The sequence below is a fragment of the Erpetoichthys calabaricus genome, chromosome 6, assembly GCF_900747795.2.
Source record: "Erpetoichthys calabaricus chromosome 6, fErpCal1.3, whole genome shotgun sequence".
In the NCBI taxonomy this organism is placed as follows: domain Eukaryota; kingdom Metazoa; phylum Chordata; class Cladistia; order Polypteriformes; family Polypteridae; genus Erpetoichthys; species Erpetoichthys calabaricus.
The window spans coordinates 69,152,835-69,179,585 of NC_041399.2; the positions used below are offsets into that span (position 1 = coordinate 69,152,835).

Consider the following 26,751-nt stretch of genomic DNA (forward strand, 5'->3'; position numbering starts at 1 on the left):
ACCGTTTTTGCTGGTAATTAGGCAATCTAAAATACACACACACACATACAAAATTGCATAAATATGATCAAGCCCCTGCTACAGCCTCCAAGGCTCTTAATGTCTCTCACGATCAGATGGCATTACCAAAAAAAAAAAAAAAAAAAAGAATTTGTGATTGTATCAATCAAACCACATACTTAGGTGTCGAGAAACAAATTCCCAGTGTAGCCGATGATCAGACCCATAAATCTTACATCACCAGAGTGATGCGTTCATATGGGACGTCCTCCTTCTGAATGTGACCATTCTTCTGACACGACGCTGCCCCTGGAGGAACTTTAACTAGAATACCAAGTAACAAATGTTCATGAGACATTCCACGGTGAACACATGATCTGAGGTAAACTAGATAAGAGTTCACATTCATATAGTAGGCTACTTGATGATTAATTTCCTCCAATGCAATGAAATTCATCTGATACGCCTAATGTCTAAATGACACAGAAGTGATCTTAGTAGAGCATCAGCAACAGCTGGTGTCACATTACACGGCTTCTTGTCACGGGGGATGTCAGACTTGGTGACTGCAGTTGTTGATTTCATTCCTGGAGCAGGTTACATGACTAAAAATTTGCTGGGCCAGTGAACTTACCCAACAGTGTGGTGATTTTCTAAAACCGTTCTATGCTTTTCCTTGTCACTGAATGATATGAACTGAACTTTTTGGTGAACGCACATTGGTTGTCAGCGGTCATCCTCACATAGCCTGCCTCTGTGACTAAAAACAAAATTGAACCTGTTAGATTTGGTCAGGCTGAGTCGTGGATTAGTTGGACTGAATCTAGGGCCCTATGGAATCCGTTTTTATTTTTTCATAAATACCGTTTTTTTTTTTGTTTTTTTTTTTATTTTCGGTTTTCACCGTTTTTATTTTTCCTTTAAGTAGCAACCGCTACAACAAAACAAACAATAATGAAATGGCACTTTACATTCCTTTTAATGAAACCGCACACTAGCACAACTGAACCTTATTTTACAGTTCCATTCATCAGGTAGGAGCCCAGATCCTCCATGGTGCTGTATGCTGCTAAAATGTCATTAAGATTCAGCTGGTTGTTGTGAAGGGACAGGGGTGCTGCTTGCCAAAAGGTGGAAGATTTAAAATGTGCATCATTACATCAGTAGCTTTATCTACTGCATATCTTAAAATAGTTTGCTTTTGCTTTGTAATTAATTAATCTACAAGGCACTAAATCCGGGAATTAAACAGAAAAAAAAGAAAGACACCCACTTTTAAGGGCTCGTTGCATCTGAGGAGAAGCCTGCTCTTCTGCCCAGGTTTGTAGGTGCTGCGTTTATAACGGAAGAGTCAAATGTGGATCTTGCGTGCCTCGTCACCGTAAGGCAAAACATTTATTAAATCCAGAAACGTCGTCGTTAAATTTTAAAAGGGAATCCGTTAACAACCAGTGCCATTCACTAATAACATTTTTCTACAGGAAAGACTATTAATACTGGTTAAATATAATTTCATGGTACAGCTCAAGCTGCCTACATAAAAGAATTACCATATAGCCAAACATTTACTCACCTATCACTATGATGACAACTATGTGCCCTCGGCTATCTGTGGTTTCATCAACTACAACATAAATGTTATTGCCACGAATCTTTCGAAGAATGGCGTTCATATGTTGTTCAAAGACACGGGGCAAATGAGTTTGACAAAGACTCGGTTTCTGGCAGCGCGCCTTCTTGTTTGCAATGCTTAACCCTTTAACCACCAACTCCCTAAATATTCCCCACGCCAGGCAAAATCTGAACAATTTTCGTTTTTTTACTTTTTTACATTTTTTTTTACATTTTTTACATTTATTCAAGCAGTATTGACCACTAAATGTTGTGCAAGTTCTAGAAATGGGCAAACACATAATAAAACACAAAATGTACCTTTTCTCAGGCTTCTGGATTTATTGTCAACTACAAAAACGGAACAGTCAAAAGTAATTCAAAAGTCAAAAGTAGTTCAGTCAATCATAGTTTCATTCCCAGTATTTGAGTTTGCTGTGCCACAGGCCAAAGCAGGGAACTGCACAAAGTCCTGGATTGCTGGGACACTTTGAGCAGAAGGTCTTGACGTCTCTACGCTGACCCTTCTTTGAACAGACATGACAGCGTTTTTCTGAAAGTCCAAAGTCCTTACATTCATCTGGCAACACTGCTGAAATACTACTCATAGGATCCTCTTTGCCAGTGTATATACGAAATCTATAAATGTAACCTGAATTCTCAGCTAAGCAAAACATCTTGATACCAAACCGTGCCCATTTCAATGGTAGATACTGTCGAAACTGTAAGCGGCCCTTCCATGACAATAAACTTTCATCAACTGCAACTGACGGTCCTGGCATGTAGGGCAACTGAAATGCTTCAAATAAATGATCAATCAAAGGACGTAGCTTGAACAAGTGGTCGCGGTTTGGATCTTTCTTATCTGGCTCGTTTCTGTTGTCATTCTCTTTGCTGCTGAAATTCTTTCATTTGAATCGGTTACGTGTCATGACAGCTGCAAAAATAGGTGTTGCATACATAGGATCTGTAGACCAGTACATCTCAATATCTGGTTTTCTGATTATTCCCATCAACATCAAAATCCCAATGAATTTTTTCATTTCGTTTTCATCAGTGTCAAACCAAGCACGAACACGGGAATGTGGAGGTAAATTGGGATTTTTCTCAATAAACTGTGCTGCATACAGATTTGTCTGATGAGCAAAATGTCTGATCAAATCAGGTGACACAAACAGCTCATAAAACTGCTCAGCAGTGTAATTGTTTACATCAACAATAAAGCCACACGTTCCCTCAAACGAATGCAGAAAAGGTAGTTCACCACGGGCAGCAGCCCAGCTGAGATGCTGGGGATACACCCACTCAGCGCCGTCATCCGATGCGTCTTCATTCACAGTATCATGCAGCGCACGTTGCTGCTCATCACTGTCGCTAAAATCTTCTTCAGAACTGCTACAATCATGATCAGAACTGTCCAAAATCGCCTGCAAAGCCTCACTTGAAGTCAGTTTACGTTTCGCCATATTCACAGCTGTTACATGCGAATCACGTCACATGACCGGCCAAAACAACCACAGACTTGTCGAAATACAACGTAGTAATAATACCCACGCCAAACCGTCAGTTATACTACTTGCCAGGCATTCATATAACCACAGGCAAATGTGCCGGATAATTCCGGCAGTATGGCGTTAGCAATAAAACAACGGTGCCGGATATATCCGGCAGAGGGCGGTTAAGGGGTTAAGAAAGGACGCATCTTTGTCATTTTTTTGAGCGGTATGTCTGACTCGCCAAAGTATCTTTTCGTGCCAATTTTGCAGTTAAGCTCATGTTTTCTTTTTTTTTTTTTTTTACGTAGTTAGGGTATCTGATACTGCTCGCTTCGACAGCTAGCTAATTCATGTGCCTTTAACGAGAATACATGCAGGAAACACGCACACAAACAGATAGAGGCATGACCGAATTGCTACGAAAAATTGAAAAACAACAAACTAGAAAATAGTGTCTGAATGAGACAACTCCAGATTATTCAATCGTTTAATTTATTGGAAGGTTTTGTAACAGCCACCACCCCTTCAGTCTCTAGATTCCGCACATTTCTGTTTTTAAATCTAAAATCCGTTTTTATGCGTTAATTCTGTGATTCCGTTCGTGTTTTCCGCATTGTGGAAATTATAGGGCCCTATGAATCGTTGGCCATGTCAGACTATGTGGTGGTCAGTTATGTCAACGTGCTGCCGACTGTTTCCGACTCACTTCATGTAAATGAAGTCTCTGACTGAAAATTGCTGTGAAAGTCATGAAATGCGACATGGCCTCAAGTGAGTAAATTTAAATTTTAGTGTAATAAAAATAAACTGCAAACAGGACCTGCTTTACATCTGTGCTTCATATTTTGGAGGCTATGAAAATTACAAGTACATATAAAATTATGTGATAATCTATATGTATAAAATCCCTATGTGCGTCCAGGTGTCCGTGTGTGGGTGTCTTCTGGTGAAGTGCGCATGCGCGGGGCACGGTGCTATGCGCGATATTACTGTCAGAGAAAGTTAGAGGCGTTTTATGGAAATACAAACCAGTATTACTGTGAGAGGAAATTAAAGGTACACAATACAGTGACGCATATTACAGCCACATACAAGCCAGTATTACTGTCGGAGGAGATTAAAGGCATATTACCGACGCGCACGCCTGTATTACCGTCAGAGAAAATTAAAGGTATATTACGGACGTACAAGACAGTATCCTTCAATAAGGGCGCGCACAAAAAGGCGAGCCTCAAATGGACGACCTCAATTGGGCGCAGCGAATAAAGGCGCGCGTAAATAAAGATCTGCACCTGTTGCTCTTCACATATTCCAGAGCCATTTGAACTAAATTATCTACGCGCCCTTATTGAATAGAGCCGTACAAGACAGTATTACTGTCACAGAAAATTAAAGACACACAATACACGGCGGCAGCCCACGAAGAACGGTCAGCTCAGCAAGTAAACATCAACAAAAGAAAGGCTGAAGGAAAGAAAAATATGACCAACCAAAAGAATGAGGTCAAAGTCCCTTGCCATTTAATATAGACTGTTCCTACTAATGTTTATGCACTACTGTTCTAGCGCCCGTTATTGTAACGGGCTAAATGACTAGTTTGACTATAAAGAAAGGTCTGCAGCAGAACAAATTTAGTACGGGGGCACTGGATTTCCATTTTGGGGGCTGATCTGTGATTATAATAGAAGTAAAGCCCTCATTATATTTGATTTACAACAGATCTGCCTGAGATTGCAAAATCAACAGATTACAGCAAACAGAACTTAATCCTGCACAAAGCAGTCCCGCAGGATTGCACGGCAATGTTTAAGCTAACGTTTAAGGTGGCAGCAGTAGTTTTTGCTTTTCAAATATTCGCTCGAGTGAATTTGTAATTTTATTTCCTCTTTTGAATGAGTTGTTAGCTGGTGCCTTCAGTGTGCTCGAGTGAATTTGTAATTTTATTTCCTCTTTTGAATGAGTTGTTAGCTGGTGCCTTCAGTGTCAAATACTTTTTGGTGTTGTACTTTGAGTGCGTTCTATGGCCATATATTTGATGTTGTTGGGTGAAACTTGACAGGCGGTATTGTGATCCTGAAGAGGTGTGATGAGAAACTGTTCCTGTTGTTGAATTTTCACTTTTGACTGCATTTGCCACCATTCAACACCAGACACTTGACCAGCTTGCTGTGATCCAAGTAGAATGGCATAATTTCAGAACATTTAGTGTACAAATATGGCCTTTTAAATTATATAAGCAAACTATGAAGGAGTATTGCAAATTAGCCATTTGAGTTTGAGTGTCATGGTGTGTATCTGAGAGTGAGTGGGCCCTGGGATGGACAGGCACCCATCCAGGGTTGCTTCATACCTTGAGCATGACAGTGTGGATAGGCTTCAGCTCTTCACGATCCCGCATCATGTTGACCTTTTGAGAAAGTTATGCGGTGTTCTACACAGAATGTTTGGGAAATTTGTTTTCAGCTAAGGAGAGTTTGTTGAACGAGTGTCTAGCTAGTTGAGTGTGTCTGACTTAAAAGCTACACTGCAGTATTATTTCTCATAAAAAAATTGGTTCCTCCCATTTGGCAGAATAAATATTAAAAAATCTTAGCAGAGCAAACAGACTTTCATCTTTTACTTGATTTAAGTAATTTTGTATCTACAGTGCACAAATAGTATGTTTTTTAGTTGCGCAACATAAATTTGGTTAGCAGCAGTCGTCTCTCAGTTCATCTCTCCATTCATATCGGTATCAGTTGTGTCCAGTTAGCCCTTATCTGAGAATCGGATATTGCCCAACAAATGAGGTCACAGTACAAGTGGTCAAAACGAGACTTTTAGACAGGGATATGGAACTCATCCTGTGAAACAAGCTTAGGAGCCTGACACTGGTGTCTGCTTGAGTGTTTGGCTTCGACAGGAAATGACTGTTAATCCTTTCTTCAAACAAGTGTAAAGTTAATTTTTTTCCCTTGTATTTGAAGCTGTTAAGCAGAGCTTGCGTTTCTGGGCCAAGTCAAAAGGGAAGGAAATTTGACTTACTGAAGTTACAAATTAGTAAAATTACTTTCCGGCAATTGACGGTGGTGCCAGAGTGATTATACTTGGTCAGTATGAGCAGCAAGTGGGTTATGTTATTTATCACTTTTTACAGACTACAGAGAAAAGAGGCAATTTTAGGAAACAATCTTTTTCCTCACTTTATTTGTTCTCCCCATGTATATATAATTAAGTATTTCACTTTGAAAATATATGGTTAGAAATCTGGAAATAGGTATTAGCAATATATATTGGCTCCTTGTGATAATGAGCTAAATATAGGAATCAAAAAATTAAAGTACTTTGTACAGTTGTTTAATGATCATGGGCAAAATAAATACTTTTTTAATGAGACAAATCTAAAGTGACTTTTTGGCTTACCTAGTTGAGCCCACCTGTGGTTACTTTTCTTTGAAACAATCGCTAGTATGGTATACTGAAGCCCACTGTAGGAAATAATATCAGTCAGTGGCTGACCACTGCTTTTTATTGAACCTTGAAGTTAAAATAACTTAATACTGTAACTGTTAAGCTTTTTTGGATGTGAGCTGTCATAATTCTTTTAATGTGTATACTTAAAATTCTTATAATAAAACGATTTTTTTTTAAGCAAAGCTCGTAAAATCTTTTTATAACACTGATGACTTTGTGTAGAAGGGTTAGGGTTAGGTTTGCCAACAGTTTGCTTTCTGTCATCTGGTGATGTAATAAGACACTACATGTAAATTGGTGATGCACATTTTATTTATTTATTTATTTTTTAAAATTTATTTCTAAAGTAATCAGAAATTGTAAGCACCGAGCTAAGTCTAAAGTCCTATTTGGACAGGACTACCAGGAAATGGGGTAAAGTAATTATTACCACAGGACCTGTTAGTCTCCTGAGGTGAGTAACTTTTTTTGGGCTAAGGGTTCACATTTAAGTAAAGATACCGGAGCCTATTAAATAACTGGTCATGTTGTTTGGATGAGATTTTACAACAGCCGAGTTATTAGCTAAGGAAAAGGGTCTTGATGGACTGAATGGTCTCCTCTCGTTTATCAAATTTGTTATGTTCTTGTGTTACAAATAAGGGCTGCTAATGTAGTCTGACTTGACAGAATACTCCTGTATGCATACATTAACTACAGGTACCCATAAGGCAAGAACAGGTAGCTGTCGATACTTTAAACACTCACTCCACCCTTCCTCCTGGAGCTAAATGAATCGCATCCAATTAGGGCTAAAGTTGTATGTAATCTCAGAAGTTCTGCGGTATATTGAAGCAACATGTGAAGTCAGACTTCTTTTACTTCCATGGTATTATTGACTTAACTTGATATTTATTTCATTTACAATAAAATTTATGATCTTTTAAGACAAGTGTCACTAATAATCTTGGAAAATATATCCTAGTGTCCTGTGTGTGTCTTCTGGTAAAGTGTGCATGCGCCACGCAAGACAGAGGGCGGGACCTATAAAATATTGCGTGGTCGATCCAATCGGATTTCGGTAAATGAGGTAAGACCTAAAACATAACGCACGAAAAATCCAATCGGGTACTGAGACGCGGAGACCAGCTTCCCCAAAGAGGTGGGATTAGTGTTTGTTGTTGTGCAGGTGTTCACTCTGAGGATGTCAGATTTGTGATTAACAAACTTGGCCCTGTAAAGTGTAAAGTGTCAGTTGTTGAGGGGGTTTTCCTAAATATACAAATTTTCATGATATTACAATAGGAAGACTTTTAAAAGTAATTTATTTTCACGCACATACAATCCGTTGCTGGGGAGATGCCACACATACAATAATCAGCTGCACGCCAGCACAGATTAAAATACTTGCTGGGGCACTGCACAGTACTTGCTGGAGAGACGTATTACTGCGAGAGAAAATTAAAGGCACACAATACAGTGACGCATATTACAGCCACATACAAGCCAGGATTACTGTAACAGAAAATAGACGGTCCCTTACCATTTAATATAGACTGTTCCTACTAATGTTTATGCACTACTGTTCTAGCGCCCGTTATTGTAATGGGCTTAATGTCTAGTACAGTATATGAAGCTTTACAAATGCATTAGTAAATAATTACAAATAATTGATAGAAAATAAAATATGCGATATAAGAACTTTCTTTGATTGTTAACACAGACACAAAAAGCACATTTCTAAAAATGTAAATACTCATGGGAAATTGTGGTAGGAGGTAAGAGGTGCTAATAATATTTAAACTATATCAAGAATGGTGTACAGGCCAGGACTACATCAGAGTCTGTTCAGCAGCAAATGCCTGTAGAGATTCTCAGAGATTTTACAACACTGTTGACAAATCGATATTCAATCTAAAACACTGGAGACCAGGGGTGTCCAACTCCGGTTTCGGTGGGCAGGTTTTCATTCTAACCATCTTTTTAATGAGTGAGCCATTTTGCTGCTGATTAACTTATTTTGCCTTAGTTTTAATTGACGTGACTCAGACCCCTTAGTGGTTTCTTTTTCCTTAATGAGCAGCCAAATAATAATGAGACATAAAGCAAGCCGCCACATGACCAGCTAACCTGAAAATAAAGAAAGGTGAAGGTCTTGTCATGTTGGTCTACTCAGGTAACCAAAACATCTTGACAGTGGTCTTAGAAAAAACAGAAAATCAACAGTCTGCCGTGGCAGGATGAGAGCAGCAACAAGTCACGATATTCAATAACTGCTTTAATTAACTGCAAGAATTGGCTTCTCAGTAAGAAACTGGTTGAAGTGAAATTGACTGGAGTTTGATGTTCCAATTTAGCTGGTCATCTCCTGGCTCGTTTCAGATCTCATTTCTGTTTGGCTGTCATTTAATGAAGAAACGAATCAGTTCAGAGGACTGAATCCTTAAAAACAAAGGTTATTAAAGTGAAGGGAAAAAGAGTTGATTAGCAGTGAGAACTGCCCACTGATTTGGAAAAGGGTTAGAATGAAAACCTACAGCCACTGTGGCCCACCAAGACCGGAGCTGGACACCCCTGCTTTAGATTATAATGTTGTAGGTCCAGCTGTTTGCATAAGTAAAGGCTCTCAGCTGTTTTGATCAGGAATGAATTTTGGTGTCTCAGTCTTTTCCTGTTAATGTAAGCCTGCTTGGGTATCATTTGTTATGGTCAGGTCCTACATTTTTAGGGGTGTGGTCTTTGGGGCTTTGACCACAAATTCATCAGCAGACGGGATAAAAGGTCAACATTTGCACTGCGCTTTATATGCTCTGCCGATACGATCCTACTAAACCTTTATTGTATTCTCTTTGTGATTTATTTTCGTGTCTTGCTTGGTTTTCAACTTCTTGCCTGATGTGATTTTTACCTCTTGTCTGGATTTCTGTTGCTTCATTTTATTTTATTTCTGTTTGTTTCGCCTTTTGCATGCATCTCCCAGTTTAACTCAAGAAATTTGTTATCTGTTTTTTTGCCAAGTCAGGACATCAGCTTTGTAGTGATGCACGGGAGGTTCAGCTGTAATGTGAAAATGTGACTTTTTTTTCTAGCTGATTCGATGAAATTGAAGCTAGGCAGCTATTAATTATTGTGTCTTAAAAAAATATTATTTTAATTAAATCGTCCATGACAACCATGCTCTTTTTATCCTTTTTCTTGTGGCAGTGATTAACAGCTCCCTTCGAGCGTAGTGCACAGAGTTGTTGAACAACTTGAAAAAGAATTAGCAAAACAAATGACTGTAGAACTGAGATCTAGCATGCTGAAAGGACGTGACGCTTGACACGTGAATTCACAAATGGCTAGCAGCACACACGTAGACAATTTACAAATTTCCCCTAATATCCGTGCAACATTGCATAGCACCCTTTTTAGTAAGCATTGAGTCAGCTTGGCAACAAAGAGAAGTGTTTATAAACTGAGAAATGAGAAATTAAATTAGACCTTACCAGATAAAAATAAAACAGACAGGGGTAGTGTATGGGGGGAAAAAAGTTACTACAAAAAAAATTTCATAACACAAGTTTATTTTTCTGCAGAATATTTTCATGTAAAGGTGACATTTCATAGTTGGTAGAACAACGGAAAAAAGTACTATATTAAAAAATAAGGGACATTTTTCTTAATGTAATAATCATTTTTAACGATAATTTTATTGAGGGAAAAATGTGTTTTGTATAAAAGCTGCATATGTAGAAGGAAATCTGCACTCCTATAATAAGAAATGATAATACAGTACCATTTTTTAAAACTGCTTAATCCTGAGCAGGGTTATCTGGAGCCAATCCCAGCTAGCTTAGGGTACAAAGCAGAGAAAACCCCTGAACAAGACACCAGTCCATCGTAAGATGAACACACACACACACACACACACACATATATATATATATATATATATATATATATATATATATATATATATATATATATATATATATATATATATATATATATATATATATATACTTGAAACATGAACCCTGGTCATCTTATTTCGAGGCAGCAGCCCTCCCAATGCGCCACCATGCCACCTGAGACTTGGTACTCTTTAAATGTCCTTTATAAATACATTAATATACACGTTTTCACATATTGCTGGGCTTTTGCAAAATGGAATCTTTCTTCTTGAATGCGTATACCAGGAGATATCCAATTTGTTAGTATGACCATAGAATTCTAAAATGGCATTATTTATTTCTCTTTTTGAAGGCATTAAGCATGATGGGACTATGTGCGACACCTGCCGTCAGCAGCCAATCATTGGGATCCGCTGGAAGTGTGCTGAATGTACAAATTATGATCTTTGCACAACTTGCTATCATGGGGACAAGCATCATCTGAGACACCGATTCTACAGAATAACCACACCAGGAAGTGAGAGGTTAGTGGCAATCATTTCTTCCTTTAATCGAAGTGTTTTTATTGAATGAAACAAGCTATACATAATTATATATTAAAATGATGAATCTATAGGGTGCATATTGTAATTGCTTGCTGTTTACAGATTTCTTTATCCAAGCACTTCTTTTTTTTACTTTTAATATAAGAGGAAAGAACTCTTCCTTTATTAGCCTTTTCTTTTCTGACAGTAGGCCCAAATAGGTTTCTGTTTTGACATAGAATGTAAATAATTTTAAATAGATGGTAATCCTGAATCTTCCCAGCCATGCCAAAAAGTTTGGCTGACCTGTAGAACCTGAATTGTATGACAGATGTTTGCTTACAAGCACATGCCTTTCTGATTTTGTGTTCAATTGCAACTTTAGGCTGTATATGGCACAGAATTTAACAAGGGGTAATAGATTAATCCCTTCAGTTGTTGGGGATGTTATTTGGTGAGTAAAAAAATTAGTTCCCTCATGAGATGTTGGTTTAGGAAAAAAAATTTTTGCTGTTTATTTTCAGAAAGATTTTACATTTTTATTTACCTACCTAATTTACCAGAAGTTCAAGTTCCAAATTTCTCATTAAGCCCTGTGAAGTGATAAACCAGAGAAAGAGACCATATGCAGAGTACTGATTTTGTTATTTTTGAGAAATGGAAATAAACACACGATACCTTCTTTCTATTTGATATTTGCCATTATATTTTAAAGAACCAAATATAAAGTTTGTATTAATTTCTTGGTACCGAATACTGCTGTCACGTGCTTCTACCTCAGTACAGGTTGTGTGGTAAACGTTTAGAATATGGACTTTAAGAGTTTGCTGTAGTGCATCTGTTACACACTTACTAACACAAAAAAGCATTTGAGTTAATCTCTAGTTATTTCGTAGTCAGCAGATCATTGGTGCACTCTAGGTAGTCCTTATTCTTGGTTGTTGTGGGTGTTGTTAGGACCAAACAAAACAAGACTTATTACTCAAGTGACTAATAGATGCACATAGATAGCAGGTAGTCCTTATTCTAGAGTATTACTGGCTACATTGGCATCTTTATGGAGTTTTCACATTCTTCCTGCACAGTTGTTGGGTTACACCCATCATCCAAAAACATGTCAAGGTTAGGCATCATTTCTGAATTTGCACCTATGCATTTGTACATACTAATCTGTGGACAAGTACAGTCATATGAAAAAGTTTGGGAACAACTGTAAGGCATGTAATCAGGAAATGTAACGCCACAGGCACAGTTGTTGTTAAACCCAGGTCTGGCAGGCCAAGAAAAATACAGGAGCGGCATATGTGCAGGATTGGGAGAATGGTTACAGACAACCCTCAGATCACCTCCAAAGACCTGCAAGAACATCTTGCTGCAGATGGTGTGTCTGTACATCGTTCTACAATTCAGCGCAATTTGCACAAAGAACATCTGTATGGCAGGGTGATGAGAAAGAAGCCCTTTCTGCACTCATGCCACAAACCAAGTCTCTTGTTGTATGCAAATACTCATTTAGACAAGCCAGATTCATTTTGGAACAACGTGCTTTGGACTGATGAGACAAAAATTGGGTTATTTGCTTTGCATGGCGGAAGAACACCACTGCATTCCAAGGAAAACACTTGCTACCTACTGTCATATTTGGTAGACGTTCCATCATGCTGTGGGGCTGTGTGGCCAGTTCAGCGACTGGGGCCCTTGTTAAAGTTGTGGGTCGGATGAATTCAACCCAATATCAACAAATTCTTCAGGATAATGTTCAAGCATCAGTCACAAAGTTGAAGTTACGCAGGGGTTGGATATTCCAACAAGACAATGACCCAAAACACAGTTCAAAATCTACAAAGGCATTCGTGCACAGGGAGAAGTACAATGTTCTGGAATGGCCGTCACAGTCCCCTGACTTGAATATCATCGAAAATCTATGGGATGATTTGAAACAGGCTGTCAATGCTCAGCAGCCATCAAATTTAACTGAACTGGAGAGATTTTGTATGGAAGAATGGTCAAAAATACCTCCATCCAGAATCCAGACACTCATCAAAGGCTCTATATAGGAGGTGTCTAGAGGAGTTATATTTGCAAAAGGAGGCTCAACTAAGTATTGATGTAATATTTCTGTTGGGGTGCCCAAATTTATGCACCTGTCTAATTTTGTTATGATGCATATTGCATATTTTCTGTTAATCCAATAAACTGAATGTCACTGCTGAAATCCTACTGTTTCCATAAGGCATGTAATATATTAAAAGGAAGTTGCTACTTTGAAAGCTCAGCCAATGATAAACAAAAATCCAAAGAATTAAGAGGTTCCCAAACTTTTTCATATGACTGTAGGTCTTCCAGTGTTGTGTTTCTCAAAACTTTTATTGCTTGGATGGCTCTTGGCTTGAGTATCTCACTGGTGCTAAACTGACACTTTTTGGAGAAGTGAAAGTGGAAGGGTGCCTAATGTCTTAGTTTAATCAGTATGACATCAAATCTCTATAAGAAGAACATATACTTTATGAAAAATGGATGTACTGTATTTATTCAGTTATATTTATGTGCAGGACTTTAACGATCAGTACATACTCTGTGAAGAGTTGATGCTAAATTTTGCTGTCATTGTCTCTTGCGTACAGTACATCCAACTGGATTTGTGCTTTATATTGTTTAAAATTGCTTATCTAAGGAGGAAAACATATGAAAAACACAAGATTCATAAACTGAACCAGTTATATCAAAAGTAATTAATTGCTCATCTTTCTATTTATTTCTGTAATCTGCAGTGGATATTTGTCATGACACCAAATTCTTCATATTGTATTCAAGTTTCTATCGTAAACACACTTTTACCCACCAGGCTGCTACAAATGAAACACAAAGCACAGGTTGCATCTCATTTGATAAGGTGGAATATATATAGGTAGGATGCATAGAAGTGCATATGGTTATACAAATTCATAGAAAGTGCATATGGTTATACAAATTACATTATTTACAAAATACTAATTATAGAGTGAAATCTTTCAACCGTTGATCTTGGATAGCATAGTGCCAGTGTCTGCCTCCTGTTCCATGTATCCAGCGTCCTGTACTGCATGTGCTTGCTTGGTGTCATTGGAGAGTCTGCACTTCCTCCCGGTGTCTGTGGATTTTTTTCGTCCTTCCTCCAAGTAGCATGTGTTTTGGGTAAACTGGCACTGTGTGGCTTTGTTCATGAGTGGGACAGTGGGCCAGCGCTCCATTCAAAGGTGATTCCAGCAGGGCCTGATGCTGCCAAGATGCATAATAAATAGCATTAGCAGTTCTTTGTTCACAGAAATAACACACTTAATGAAACTACAAAAATTTACAGACTAACCCATTTTAAAAAAAAAAAAAAAGTATTTTACCTAGTTCAAAGCGTGAATGTTTGGTACAGTATAAATTGTGTTGTGTTTTTATTTTCTAATATATTTGTACAGCAATCGACTTTTTGGCTGAAAGATGATAATCAAGAATAGTCAAAAATAATTTGTTTATGGTTTATCTTGCAGTGTTTGAGAAATTAAATAGCAGATCCTGGCAGCATTGGCTACGAGGCCTAAATTAGCCACACTCTGCCACACTGTCAGTCATGCCGAGCCTGTTTAGAGTTGGCATTAATAGATCATTTAGTTGACATGCACCTTATTATTACATTAACCCAATTTTTAAACATTAAAACCTTTCTTTCTTCCCCCCCTTCTTCAGAGTTCTTTTGGAGTCCCGTCGTAAATCAAAGAAAATCACAGCCCGAGGGATATTCACAGGGGCCCGAGTTGTGAGAGGAGTGGACTGGCAATGGGAGGACCAGGATGGAGGAAATGGGCGAAGAGGCAAAGTATGTAGTTTGTCGTTGTACACTGTATGGTAGAGGCTTTTCATGTCCTGTCCTTTTGACTTTCTGTTTTCCATCATTGATATACTGTACTGTATATATCAATATGTAATTAATGTAAGTGTATGCATCTCAGTTCCATATATTAATTATGCTCAAGTGAAACTGTTTAACATTTGGTTAACCTAACATATTATTTGGAAAGCTACTCATATTTTATTAAACACACTTTTTGGAATCAATAAGTATAGTGAAAATGACTGACTAATTACATTTGTTTTCACCGCTATGAGTTAGCACTACTGCGGTGGGTTGTCACCCTGCCCGGGATTGGTTTCTGCCTTGTGCCCTGTGTTGGCTGGGATTGGCTCCAGCAGACCCCCATGACCCTGTGTTCGGATTCAGCGGGTTGGAAAATGGATGGATGGATGGAGTTAGCACTATGCTTTTATTGATCAGCTTTAGTTAGAATAAACTGATTTTTATCAGTACAGCATAATGGGTTCGCAGTTGGCTAGTTGATGGTTAATAACACGAGTCAAGTACAAACATTTTACTGTAATGCTCAAATATCACTAAGTTCTCTTTGTACAATTTGCGAAAGAGTTTGTTCTTGATGTTTAAAAGTGAAGATGTTTAATGCCACCAGTTTTTATACAAATATTTACAGGTAGATCACTCCGCACACCAATTGTTTTCAAATTACTGAAAACAGCAAAACGATGAAAGTGTCAGTGGCTCTTTGTACAGTTAATAACTAAAGTAATTCCAAATGTATGACAGAATTTGAATAAACAACAAAGGAAATACATGAGTATTGCACACAGGGTAACAGATTTTATTAGATTAGATGACTAGCCTGTTTTACATGTAGAAAATCGAAGAACTTAAAAATTGGCTACCTGATGCGCACCACCTGTGTGTCACCACCTAAACAAATTTATGGTTTTAGTCAATTTAAAAGTTGATATCAGGAGCAATGATATGAACCTAATAATGACACTGAGCTTGTCTGTGTTTATGAATTTTTTGACATGTAACGTGATTCTAGACAAGTGTAAATATTTTGGCTTGCTGTCACTCTTACAATGACAAGTTGGGGAAAATAAATTCACCATACATAGCTCATTCCTAAAAGATTTAAAGACAGATGGCAGCATACAGTAATGTAATAAAAGAACTGCCTAAAACATTGGAAGTTGTTCTTGTCATTGGGCCTAGTAATCATATTATGTCTAGAAAGTGACCAATAAAAACAGCTTTTATGGAAGTGGTTTTATGCTTTAAGTGTGTCCTGATACTGATAATGTTAACTGATAGTATGCATGAAGTAAACCAGGATACATTTGCTGGTGTTCTCGCTGGGGATATGGGCTTTCTTGGTGCTCACTGGACAACTATATGCAAGGTGCCCACCAATTGAAAATGTTAATATAAAGAGGACTTCAATTGCCAAAAACATTGTTCTTACTCATGCTAAATAAGGGCAGTCAGTTAAACAGCCTTTCTGTATGCAACATGTAAGAAGAGTGCCCTGTAGACATGAATCTGAAAAAGGAACAAACAGTTAAAAAGAAAAAATAATAATAATAATTCCATGTTGGAGGGGTGCTGAGTGCTCGTGAAATATTTCCTAGAGTTTTGGTGCATATTATGAAACTGTCAACTGAATAGGACAGGAGCAAAAAAGTTTAGTGCTGACACTTCATATTTAAGTAACTACATAATGTAATGTTCAAAATCATGGTTTTGCTGGCTTTATTCAAAACGGACTGTTCACAAGCATTATATTATATTTTTGAGTTTTAATAGCATTACATTGAATTATCTTCTGTCACATAATCAAAGTTTTTAATATAACACGATATCATATTGAATACTGGGAGAAATCTGTTTGCTGTTCAGATTACAAATCACATAGGTTACCTTTTCAGGTTGAATTAAGAAAGATTAGCAAAGGCTTTAAGAATTCACGTTCATGCAGATTTTGAAACTTTCAAGTCTTATATGTCTGGTGGCTCTGTGGCTAAGAATCTGTGATGGTATCTGGAAGGCTGCCGATTCAAATCCTGTTGCTGCCAGAAGGAATCCTACTCCGTTGATCCCTCATGCAAGGCCTTTAACCTGAAAAAAAAAAAATACTGCTGAGTTGCTGTACAATGGCCCACCTTGTGCTCCGACCCCCTAAGGTAATGCAAAAAGATATATATCAAAAGATGTATATCAAAATTAAAAAAAAAAAAAAAAAAAGCCTTAGACTTTGCCTTAGTGGAATGCAAAATAGAAATGGTACTGTTGGAGCTACTAGCGAGTAATTATTTTGAGTTCTTACATCAAGGTTTCAAATCCTGCATTCAGTGTGTCCATTTATCAAGTTTATTTTAATCTCTGTACTTTAACATCATCTTTTTACTAATGAGCTAAAAATGTCATATTATAGATGAAGAAGCCAGGCCTGTTAATATAATGTCCAATCGCCTTTAATAGTTTGTTAGGAAAATAAATGAATGACATTACAGCTTGTTACATTCTTGGTTCTCTCTTTGGTTGTGGGCTTTCTACTTTTGAATTTCAAAGTTGTCCCCGTATTTATTTATTTGCGAGTCCCTTTTGTTGACGTACAGTTTACAGTGTGGACCACCCAGGCTGGCACTGCTGCCTGAACCCAACACAAAGTATCTATCTCTCTATCTCTCTATCTATCTCTCTCTCTATCTCTATCTATCTCTATCTATCTACGCACGCAAGTTCAAGGCACACATATTGTTTTTTAGTTTCTTCAAGGCATTTCCCATGCTTACAACACAGTCCCAGCACAAACACAGCCCTAACACAATAGTCTTCGCTCTCTTTTCCTTCTCCTCCACTCCTATGGCCAAGCTTAGTCTTCCTCCTCTGACTAAGGCTCCCCGAGTAGTGGCTGCTGGCTCCTTTTATAAGGCACCCGGAAGTGCTTCAGGTGCTTGATGACTCATCATTTCGGGCAGCACTTCTGGGTGTGGTGGAAGAATGGCCCATAAGGGCTCAGCAGACCCTGGCGGCGCCTGTGAATCCCAGTAGGCCTGCACCAAACTCCAACTCCCATGAAGCTCTGCGGGAGTGTGACGCACTGCTGCAACCCAGGGGGGTTTGCCATCTAGCGTCCTGGGAGAGGTAACGCTCTGGCCATGCTTGCTCCCCAGGCCCTCCCAGTGTGGAGGTGTCTTGGCCAGCAAGGGCCCCAGCCGCATGCTACAACAGACATTACCAGTTTTTAAGTGCAGGTGGCTGAATTTGTGACTTCTCTGTGTCTCACATAATTTCCAACTTGAATTAACCAAGATAAGATAAATATGAAAAGGCATTTGTATACATTTTTAAACAATAATAGTGTTTTTTTTATAAAACTGAAATGAGAAGAGTGTAACACCGGTGTCCAATACTATACCTTCAATATCTACCTGAATATTTTCCGAAGACTAGCCAAATTCCCTGATGTACTCTTTAGAGTACCATCAGGTGATGATGATAAACTAACCTTACCCAAAAGAAGCCCCAATAAGCTGGACATAATAATGAGCTTAAACCACAGGTCAAGTGTAGTGTTGTTCTGCTTAGTGGCTCCTGGGACAGAATGACTCAAAAGATTTTATGAGGAAAGCTTTACACCAGCAATAAGCATTCAGCCTTAATGTCCTTTAAACTTAAAGCAGGGCTCATATGCTGGCAGCTAGGTTGCCATGGTGCTCAAGAATTTCACGCCTGGTTCCATATTTTTCTTTTGCTTTTATTCACTTAAAGAGCCTAGTTGCAAATTCACCTTATTATTAAGTATAACAATTACCAAGGATGCTGGCTTTGTTTAGTTCATACATTCCACATGACACTTTCCAGCCCACGGGGATGTGACACAGCATTTTTTAAATTTTTTCTGTGACTTAAAATTAGGGCTGTATGCGGCTGTTACATTTCTCACATGTTAATTTCACCTTGGGGTGAGCCATGACCAGGTAATGGCAAAAGCAACCACAGCAAAGTATTAGAAAGTGACCTATATTTCTGAGCGAGCCAGTGTCTTTGTAGTAAACAGTACTATTTAGACATTTTAATTTGAACAGATAGTTGCTAAAAGGTGTAAACCTTTAATAAATCTATCACGTGCATCTCTCAAAACAAAAATATTTATTGAGATGTATCTCTTAACATTACAGCTTAAAATGATCCTCATCCATCTTTCATTAGCAGGTCTCTAGAAGCAGTGAAATTACATTTTTGCCGAGTTCCACAAAGCAGGCATGTCATTGCCATTGTCTTAATTAGAATTAAAGGACTTGCTCTTTGGAGATGGCTTTAAATCTATGAAATAACCCTGATAATAGAAAAAATAGGTGAAATAAAATTATATTTTTATGGCCAAAATGTGATTTTATTTTTTGCACACTGGTTTTTCTAAATGTGCTCTGATATGCCACATAATGAAAGTATCCACCTCCTTCTTGTATATATACACTTTTAACAAATTGAACAATTTTAATTTGCATTTCCTTGTTAACCGAATGCACCATACTGATACACTTTTTTTTTTTTTTTTGTTCTTTATTTCGCCTTATACAATTTCTTGTATTAGGAATTCGTTAGTTTTCTCATACCCCTTGGGGTCAGAGCGCAGGGTCAGCCATTGTACAGCGCCCCTGGAGCAATTACAGGTTAAGGGTCTTGCTCAAGGGCCCAGCAGAGTAGGATCTCTTTTGGCAGTGACGGGGATTCGAACCGGCAACCTTCTGGATACCAGCGCAGATCCTTAGCCTCAATTCATTTGCGGAGCTATGAAGACTATAGTAGTGTGCGGGTCATTGCTGCGCCTCAACAAAAAAAAAAAAAAAAAAAGTATGTCATTATATTGCGCCAATAATGGCGTACTGCACGATAACGTGCAGTGAATACACTTGACTTGAGCATTCCTAGTTTTCATCCTCTTTCTCTGTACGTTTAACATTCGTTTGCTCAGAGGTGGTTGCTCTTGTTGCTTCCTGAGCAGATCTTCTTTTCTCCACCCTAGCGGCCTGCTTCTTCTCTTCTTTCGTCGGCATCTTTTCGCTTTGAAACTGATTAAGTCAGTTTTTGTGTTGCAATTACTTAGTACGTTTTTCTTAATTTTTCACTTAAGCTGGCACTTAAGTCTGCCATCTGCCTCAAGAATGATTTACAACATGAAGAGGTAAGGGAAGTGACGGTGAAGGTGGTAGGGATGAGAACGCCGCGCATCCACATGCACCGCATGGCCATCCTGCTGGCCGCTGCCGAGAGTTGATTCTACAATAAAATAAAATTAAAAATAAAAAGAGTAATAAAAATCATCACCCGAAAACGGACAGTAGAGGTCACGTAGTGTATGTGTACCAAATCTCCAGTCAATAGTTCAAATGGTTTGCGATCTAAAATCCTGGACAGACAATTGGACAGCCACGGTAGCGTATTATATAAGATGATAAACAATTGTGCAATTTTGTCACTGTGATAGTGTTACTTTTCTCTCGGTTGATAGAACTGACAGTCTGTTCTCATTTCTTCTGAGGTCAAGTAGGAGGTGGGGTGTTGCGGGAAATTGAACAGAAACCTATTGTGTAATATAAACAATCATTTTATATTTGATCTCGGATAATAATTTAAGTTGGAACCTTAAGGAGGCACAATGGCTAGCACTTCTGCCTTACAGCAACAAGAGCTCAGATTTTGTTCCTAGGGTGTCCCAGTCTGTGTGTTTGTGGAGATATCCGTATGAGCGAATGTGTGTGGCAGTGTCCAGTGATATCTTTTGAAAGTGAGCTAGTATGTTTCCTGACCAGTGCCATCAACATAAGTTCTGTCTATACTGTAGATCTTGCTTGTAGACGTGCAATTGGTAGCATCCTCTCACAGGTTTACTTCAGCTATAACACATACAAAAACTGTTTAGATATATAGATAGCAGCAAGACCTCGGTAATCTAGAGCCACAAAGTTGTTGAAATGTTAGTTGTCTATTGCTTATTGAATAAATGCTGCAACATGTTACTGTAGAAGCATAGATATATGTAATCTAAAGTCTGCTTCTACAGAAATAGTGTATGTGGCAGCAATTTCAAGTAGTGGTAGCTCAAACGAACAGAGAAAAGAAGTAATGAATTCCCTTCTAAATCCTGTTTATAAATCTAGAAAGAAGGGTGGATGGATTAAATTTTCAGCATCAATAACAGAATATATGTTATAAGGATTAAATACATGTATTACAGTATCGGTTTGTAAATATAGCCACTATATGGGCATTTGTACATAAAGGAGTACATGCAGACTTCAAATAGATGTGAACCAGAGCTCCAGACTCGTGAGGCAGCAGGATCACTAACCACTATGCCATACATATACATTGGTAAATAAGGCCATTAACTGAATGACTATTAAAATGTGGGTTTTGTAAATTTCACAGAACAATTTCTCAACACAGATGACACAAAGGTGCACACTCAGTTGTACCAGTCAATCCATGATAATGCTGACAGTTCAAAAAGATTGTGACCAGGCCGTGAATCAAGCTGAGAAAAAGGAACTCTAAGGAATGTACACAAGCCACTGTGCCACCATGTCGTACAGTTAAATGAACTTAAAAACACATTGAAACATGGGAATTAGTTTTTGGATCTCCCTCCCTATTCTAATTTCTGTAACTAACGCTAAGTTTATTGTTTTGTAATGGATTTTGGCTCGACATTGCCTGTGATGAGTGTGCTGTACCTAAACTTGTGCAGTGATTCTAGCAGCAAGCTTAAAATATATTTGCAAAATAACATGTCATCGACCAAGGGAACATGCTTGTCATAGGGGAAATGTTGGGGAACCAACCGTGTCACCCCTTTTAATATTTACAATTTCCAAATGGTGCATCTAATAACTACAAATGAGAAACCATGCAAAAAAGAGTAAACAGGAGGATTCAGTGTTCTCTTAATGTAGTCAGTACTCAGGTGGGAGCTCCATTCTTAGGCCTGTTCTCTCCGGAATGAGACGACCCTTGCTGGGTGCACCTCGGCTTCACAGTGGAGGGACCAAAAATGGCGGAGTCGGTTGCCCTCAGTGGGTGGTTTCTCGGGCTGTGGGAGGAAAAAGAGATGATACTGTCAGCGAGTGCGCTTCCTCATGTCCTGAAGTAGTAGTACTTACCTCCAATGAGCCTGGAAGATGAACCTCAGATGTGCATTTGTGACTTACATAATAGTGTTTGCAAAATAACACAATAGGTTTTTCAAAATTAATATAATTGTAAGTGCAAACTAGCACTGTGTTTAATGGAATTTTCAAAATAAAACAATGTTTTTGTTAAATATTGCATCTTTTGTGAAATAATGCAGTATCATTGCAAAACAATACTCTAATTCTTGAAGCAATGCATTTAAATTTTTTTTTTGTAGAACGAATACATTTTGGAGATTTTGTGTATTTACAGTAAATTATTTTTTAATTACTAGGCCAAAGTGTCAGCAAAACTGAGTAAGAAACTGTTATTTTTATGAAATAGTATGCTATAATTTCTTGATGTTATGAACTTCCTGGCAAAATGAAGGAAGTATTATACCATATTTATGTACAATAGAACTGGTACTTTCGAAATAGAATGCAGATTTCTTTAACTGATTTTCTTAGTAGCTGTTGTCCATTGAAAAGTAGTAATTACATAAAAAAAAAAGTTAAATATTTTTAATCTCACTAAAAACTCACTGAAATTGGTATCAATTGAACAAGTGAAAAATGTTGCAGCTCATTAATCATGAAGCAAGGTTTTGCTTCATTGGTAGTACATTTTTACCCAAGGAGGAAATTTAGCGTTTTTTTTTTTTTAATAGAAACTCAAGAAATATAACACCACCCCCTAACCCCCAAACACACAAATACACACAACTACAGAATGATGTTACCAGCCCAACACACTACAGAATAGAAAGTCTCATTGGCTATCACAGAGTTATAGAAGATGTAAAGGATGTCACTACTCACATTAAAGGGATGCAGGCGCCCAAGAAAAAAAAGGGTCCGCTCTTCTTGTTACCTCTGTCTGCCTGTCTCTGTACCACTTTCTGTTGGGACTTAAAGAGGTTTAAGCAAGCAGTGGAAAATACAGGGGTGGGCAAAAGTTTACAGTTGTGAGCACGTGAAACAGAGTTTTTATTCTTGTTATTATGTTATTTTTTAATTATTGTATTATTTATTTGTGTTATTTATTGTCGTCTTATTATTAAAGTGTGCTTAGGGTGTAGCAATCATAACCTGCATGCTTTTGTCCATTCAAACAACTGTAAACCTACTTTTGTCCACCCTTGTATATAGTTAGAGTATATCTTTCTGTAAGCAGGCCTCTTGAGACTTGGAAGGCTCATTAATTCATCCTAACGCTCTGCAAATGTTTCCATATTATTTATAGTGCTTTCTGTGTTTATTCCTCTTCCACGCCTTGAACAAAACACACCGACACTTGCAGTTTGAAGAGTAGAGCAAAAGCAGTAAGGGCTTGTCCAATGCAAATGAATCAATGGGTGGGGGAGAGGCTTAGAGCATTCTGTCAGGTCAGACGGACCCCTTTTGTGTTTCACGAGTAAAGCTATGAGCACAATTGATTATCACAGCAGCTGCGAGATGGAGCAGCTGTAGCTTTTATTACTGTTTGCGGGAATGTAGGCCTGTGCAACACCTCATTAAGCCCCGCCTCTTCATGCCATAAAGCTTTTGGTCCGTGTTAGAATGTGGTGGAGCGTTTGCCATCAGTTCACATTAGTGTGTTTTTTTTTTTTTCTTTTCTTCAGTTCAGTGATCAAAAGTTTTTAAACTTATCACCAAATGCTTCTTTTCAAAAGATTCATCAATAAAGTATTGTTATTTATCATATTTCATGCTCATTTGACATGTTTATTCAACAATAACCAAGATGTCCCCAGCCCCATCCTGTTTGCCTTAATCAGTTGTGCAGGATTTTCTACTGCTATATCTCATCATTTTGATCATTTGAGTGCATTAAGTAGAGCTTTTAGAAAAATGAAAATATAACTACATGTAGTAAGGCCCTGTTCCTGAAAATTTAAATGATATAGAGATGTGTTGACAAGAAATCTCCAAACTCCACTCTTGTTAAAAATATTTCTAATGTAATTTTTGTATAACTGCTCTACTTAAACTCTTCATTTTAATTATTGTCATTGGACACTACATGTTTTCTTTTGACAAAATTATAAAGTTACAAAATTTTTGTATCATTTAAAAACAAAAAATGAAAATTACACTGACAACATGGGAGCGTGTTGAGCAAACAGATAATTCTTAGAGTATTATAGAGTATTTTAATTTTAATTCCTCACTGTCATCAAATTTAATTCATCTGTGAAATTGTTTTTTTTAAATAAGCAAGTGGTTCTGACAAGTGAAATTAATTTCAAAATTACTCACTGTGAAAAAACAATAATAATGAGGTCTAAACAGCAAAATCCGAATGAATGTCTTTGTTCCATGCGAATGTGTTGTGTGAATTATTGATGTGCAGTTATTTTTGTTTTAATGCTTTGCATTCATTTTCAGAAATGCTTAATTTATATATTGCAAAACTGAGGTGAGACTAAATTTTGTAACATAATATGCTAGTAAAAACAGTTACACATCATAGCTGTAATGCAGACACATGAAAATGTATATGAATGTATACAGCGGGTGTTAGTATTGTATGAAACTACATTTTTACATTTTAATGGCATATTTTTTCACATTTTTATTCTGTTTTCATTGATATTGATTAAAGAGAAATTTTCTGATAATTATTATTATTTTTTTCTGTTTCCTTTCTCATTTAGGTGACTGAAATTCAGGATTGGAGTGCTGCCAGCCCTCACAGTGCAGCATATGTTCTGTGGGACAATGGAGCCAAGAACCTTTACAGAGTTGGCTTTGAAGGCATGGTGAGTGAAAATCTGCACAAAAGTGGGAGTCCACCAACTATTCAGGCACACAATTCATTATATATGTCATTCTTACCGTTTTCTATTGTTGCCGCCAAGCATCTTTCTGCAGACATGAGGTCTATTGTGAGTGCAGCTGGAAATGTGGGTAAACCTTGTATGCATATGAAAGGAAGTCTGTTCAGTGAGAGGTTGTGGCCTCTGAGGCAGCCATAGAGAGAACACTAGGGAATACGCATTTCATTGGACAATTTAAATATAGCATTTTTTTTTTGTGCTGTGAAGAACTTGTCCGTTAGGTTAAAGATTGACAGCGTTTTGATAAAAGTTTTGGCTAGTCAAAGCTGGGATCATATGGATGGGGGGTTAGTTGAGTTAGTTCAATGTGTTTTTCCTCTAGTCTTAGAAAAACAGTGAATGTAATGATCTGATGCAGATATTTGTGTTCCTAGATATGTTAGGACTTTGTAGAAATTCCCTTAAGATGATTTTATGTTTGCCTTCCTGCTTTATATCTGAATCCCAACTATCATTTAAAAGGCCTGCTTAATTTTTGATACTACAAATATATTTAGTGCATTCTGACTGGATTAACTAAAAGGTGAATCAGGTTGGAAAATGAATTGTTAAAACAGTGAAACGTTATTTGTTGTTTTGGTTGAATGAATTCAAGTTATTCTGTTAACTTTTTCTTTTTGATGTTATACTGCATCATCTCTCACTTCTGTTGCCTATAGTGCACTGTGAAGCATTTTATTTACTATTTTAATTTTGAACGCTTGGGTTGTTGGTGTTCATGATCTTTGCATATTGCAAAAAATAAGTTGTTCCTTCTGGAATCTTTTGTTGCAACCCCATTTCATGCAATGTTTTTGCTTTTTTCCCTTTTTTTAATAGTCTGACCTAAAGTGTGTTCAGGATGCAAAAGGTGGCTCATTTTATAGGGATCATTGTCCTGTTTTAGGTGAGTTTTGCAGATGTTTTTACTTTGTAAAAATGTTTGTGCTTTGTAAAAATATGTTCAATGGATTTCTCATTTTTCATTTTCATGTTTGTAATTAATTGAGTTGGAAGCGAACCGTAATCCTTTGTTTTAGGATATTTCAGAAAGCTCCAGAATTATTGCCTCCTTCTGTCATTCTTCTCACATATAATCATTTAAATTGACATTTTAATAGCTTTTCTGATTTGACTGTGAATAATAGCAGTAATAATAACTAAGATCTTCAGCTCTTTCATTGCTGTTTGAAAATTTGTGAAGCACAATTGTAGTACTGTTATACAGTATATACTATGAAGTCCAAAGTCAGTCAGTCAGTCATTCTCCAACCCGCTATATCCTAACACAGGGTCACGGGGGGTCTGCTGGAGCCAACCTCAGCACAGGGCGCAAGGCAGGAACAAACCCCGGGCAGAGTGCCAGCCCACTGTAGCAAGCTCAATCAAAATTAGTCTTTCCTTTTCTAAAAGAAAGATTTTGTACCCAGAAGTCCTCTAAGTGTTTTTACAATACTAGATGCATGGTGTATTATTTGCAGAAACAGGTGAATCATAAAGTTAATTAGCTCCATCAGCAAGGTAGTTATAACTAGGTACATAAATAATAGTCTTCTAGTTAACTGTATTTAACAGCCAATAACCAGAACAAAGTTTAAGCAAGCCTCAACTGTAGAGATAAATAGTAGTTAATTGGTCTTGCGTATACAGTTCTGGAAGAGTGTTGTAAGTGCTTATCTCTTTAGACAGGGTTTTTAAGCTATAATGAAATGTTTTGCAATTTATTAGCCTAATATTTTGCAAATATGGACAAAATCAAAGACCTACACTATATGTAGCTATGAATGTTCCTCAGAATTATCCAACAGAACGATACTGAATTTCTAACTTCCAGGCATCTCCTGGAGGTTAGTCGATGTCCATACCACAATAACACAATGCCAGCTGGGTAGCATTTATGGGCTCTCAAATTAAAAAAAAAAGAAAAAGTATACTATTTCTC

General features: G+C 37.6%; 1 protein-coding gene and 1 long non-coding RNA gene across 3 annotated transcripts in view; one reads left to right on the forward strand and one right to left on the reverse strand.

Annotated features, from left to right (window-relative positions):
* The window catches only part of mib1 (MIB E3 ubiquitin protein ligase 1), a 208,644-nt gene that overhangs the window by 31,725 nt on the left and 150,168 nt on the right, over window positions 1–26,751 (forward strand). For both annotated transcript variants that reach the window (XM_051928915.1, XM_028803666.2), the window contains exons 2-5: window positions 10,788–10,959; window positions 14,677–14,806; window positions 24,648–24,752; window positions 25,650–25,716. In XM_051928915.1, the coding sequence (XP_051784875.1) occupies window positions 10,788–10,959; window positions 14,677–14,806; window positions 24,648–24,752; window positions 25,650–25,716 (474 nt within the window). The remainder of the gene's footprint in view (window positions 1–10,787; window positions 10,960–14,676; window positions 14,807–24,647; window positions 24,753–25,649; window positions 25,717–26,751) is intronic.
* The window catches only part of LOC127528381 (uncharacterized), a 38,348-nt gene continuing 33,332 nt past the window's right edge, over window positions 21,736–26,751 (reverse strand). Inside the window, exon 3 of the long non-coding RNA XR_007935264.1 lies at window positions 21,736–21,989. This is a non-coding gene — a long non-coding RNA (uncharacterized LOC127528381). The remainder of the gene's footprint in view (window positions 21,990–26,751) is intronic.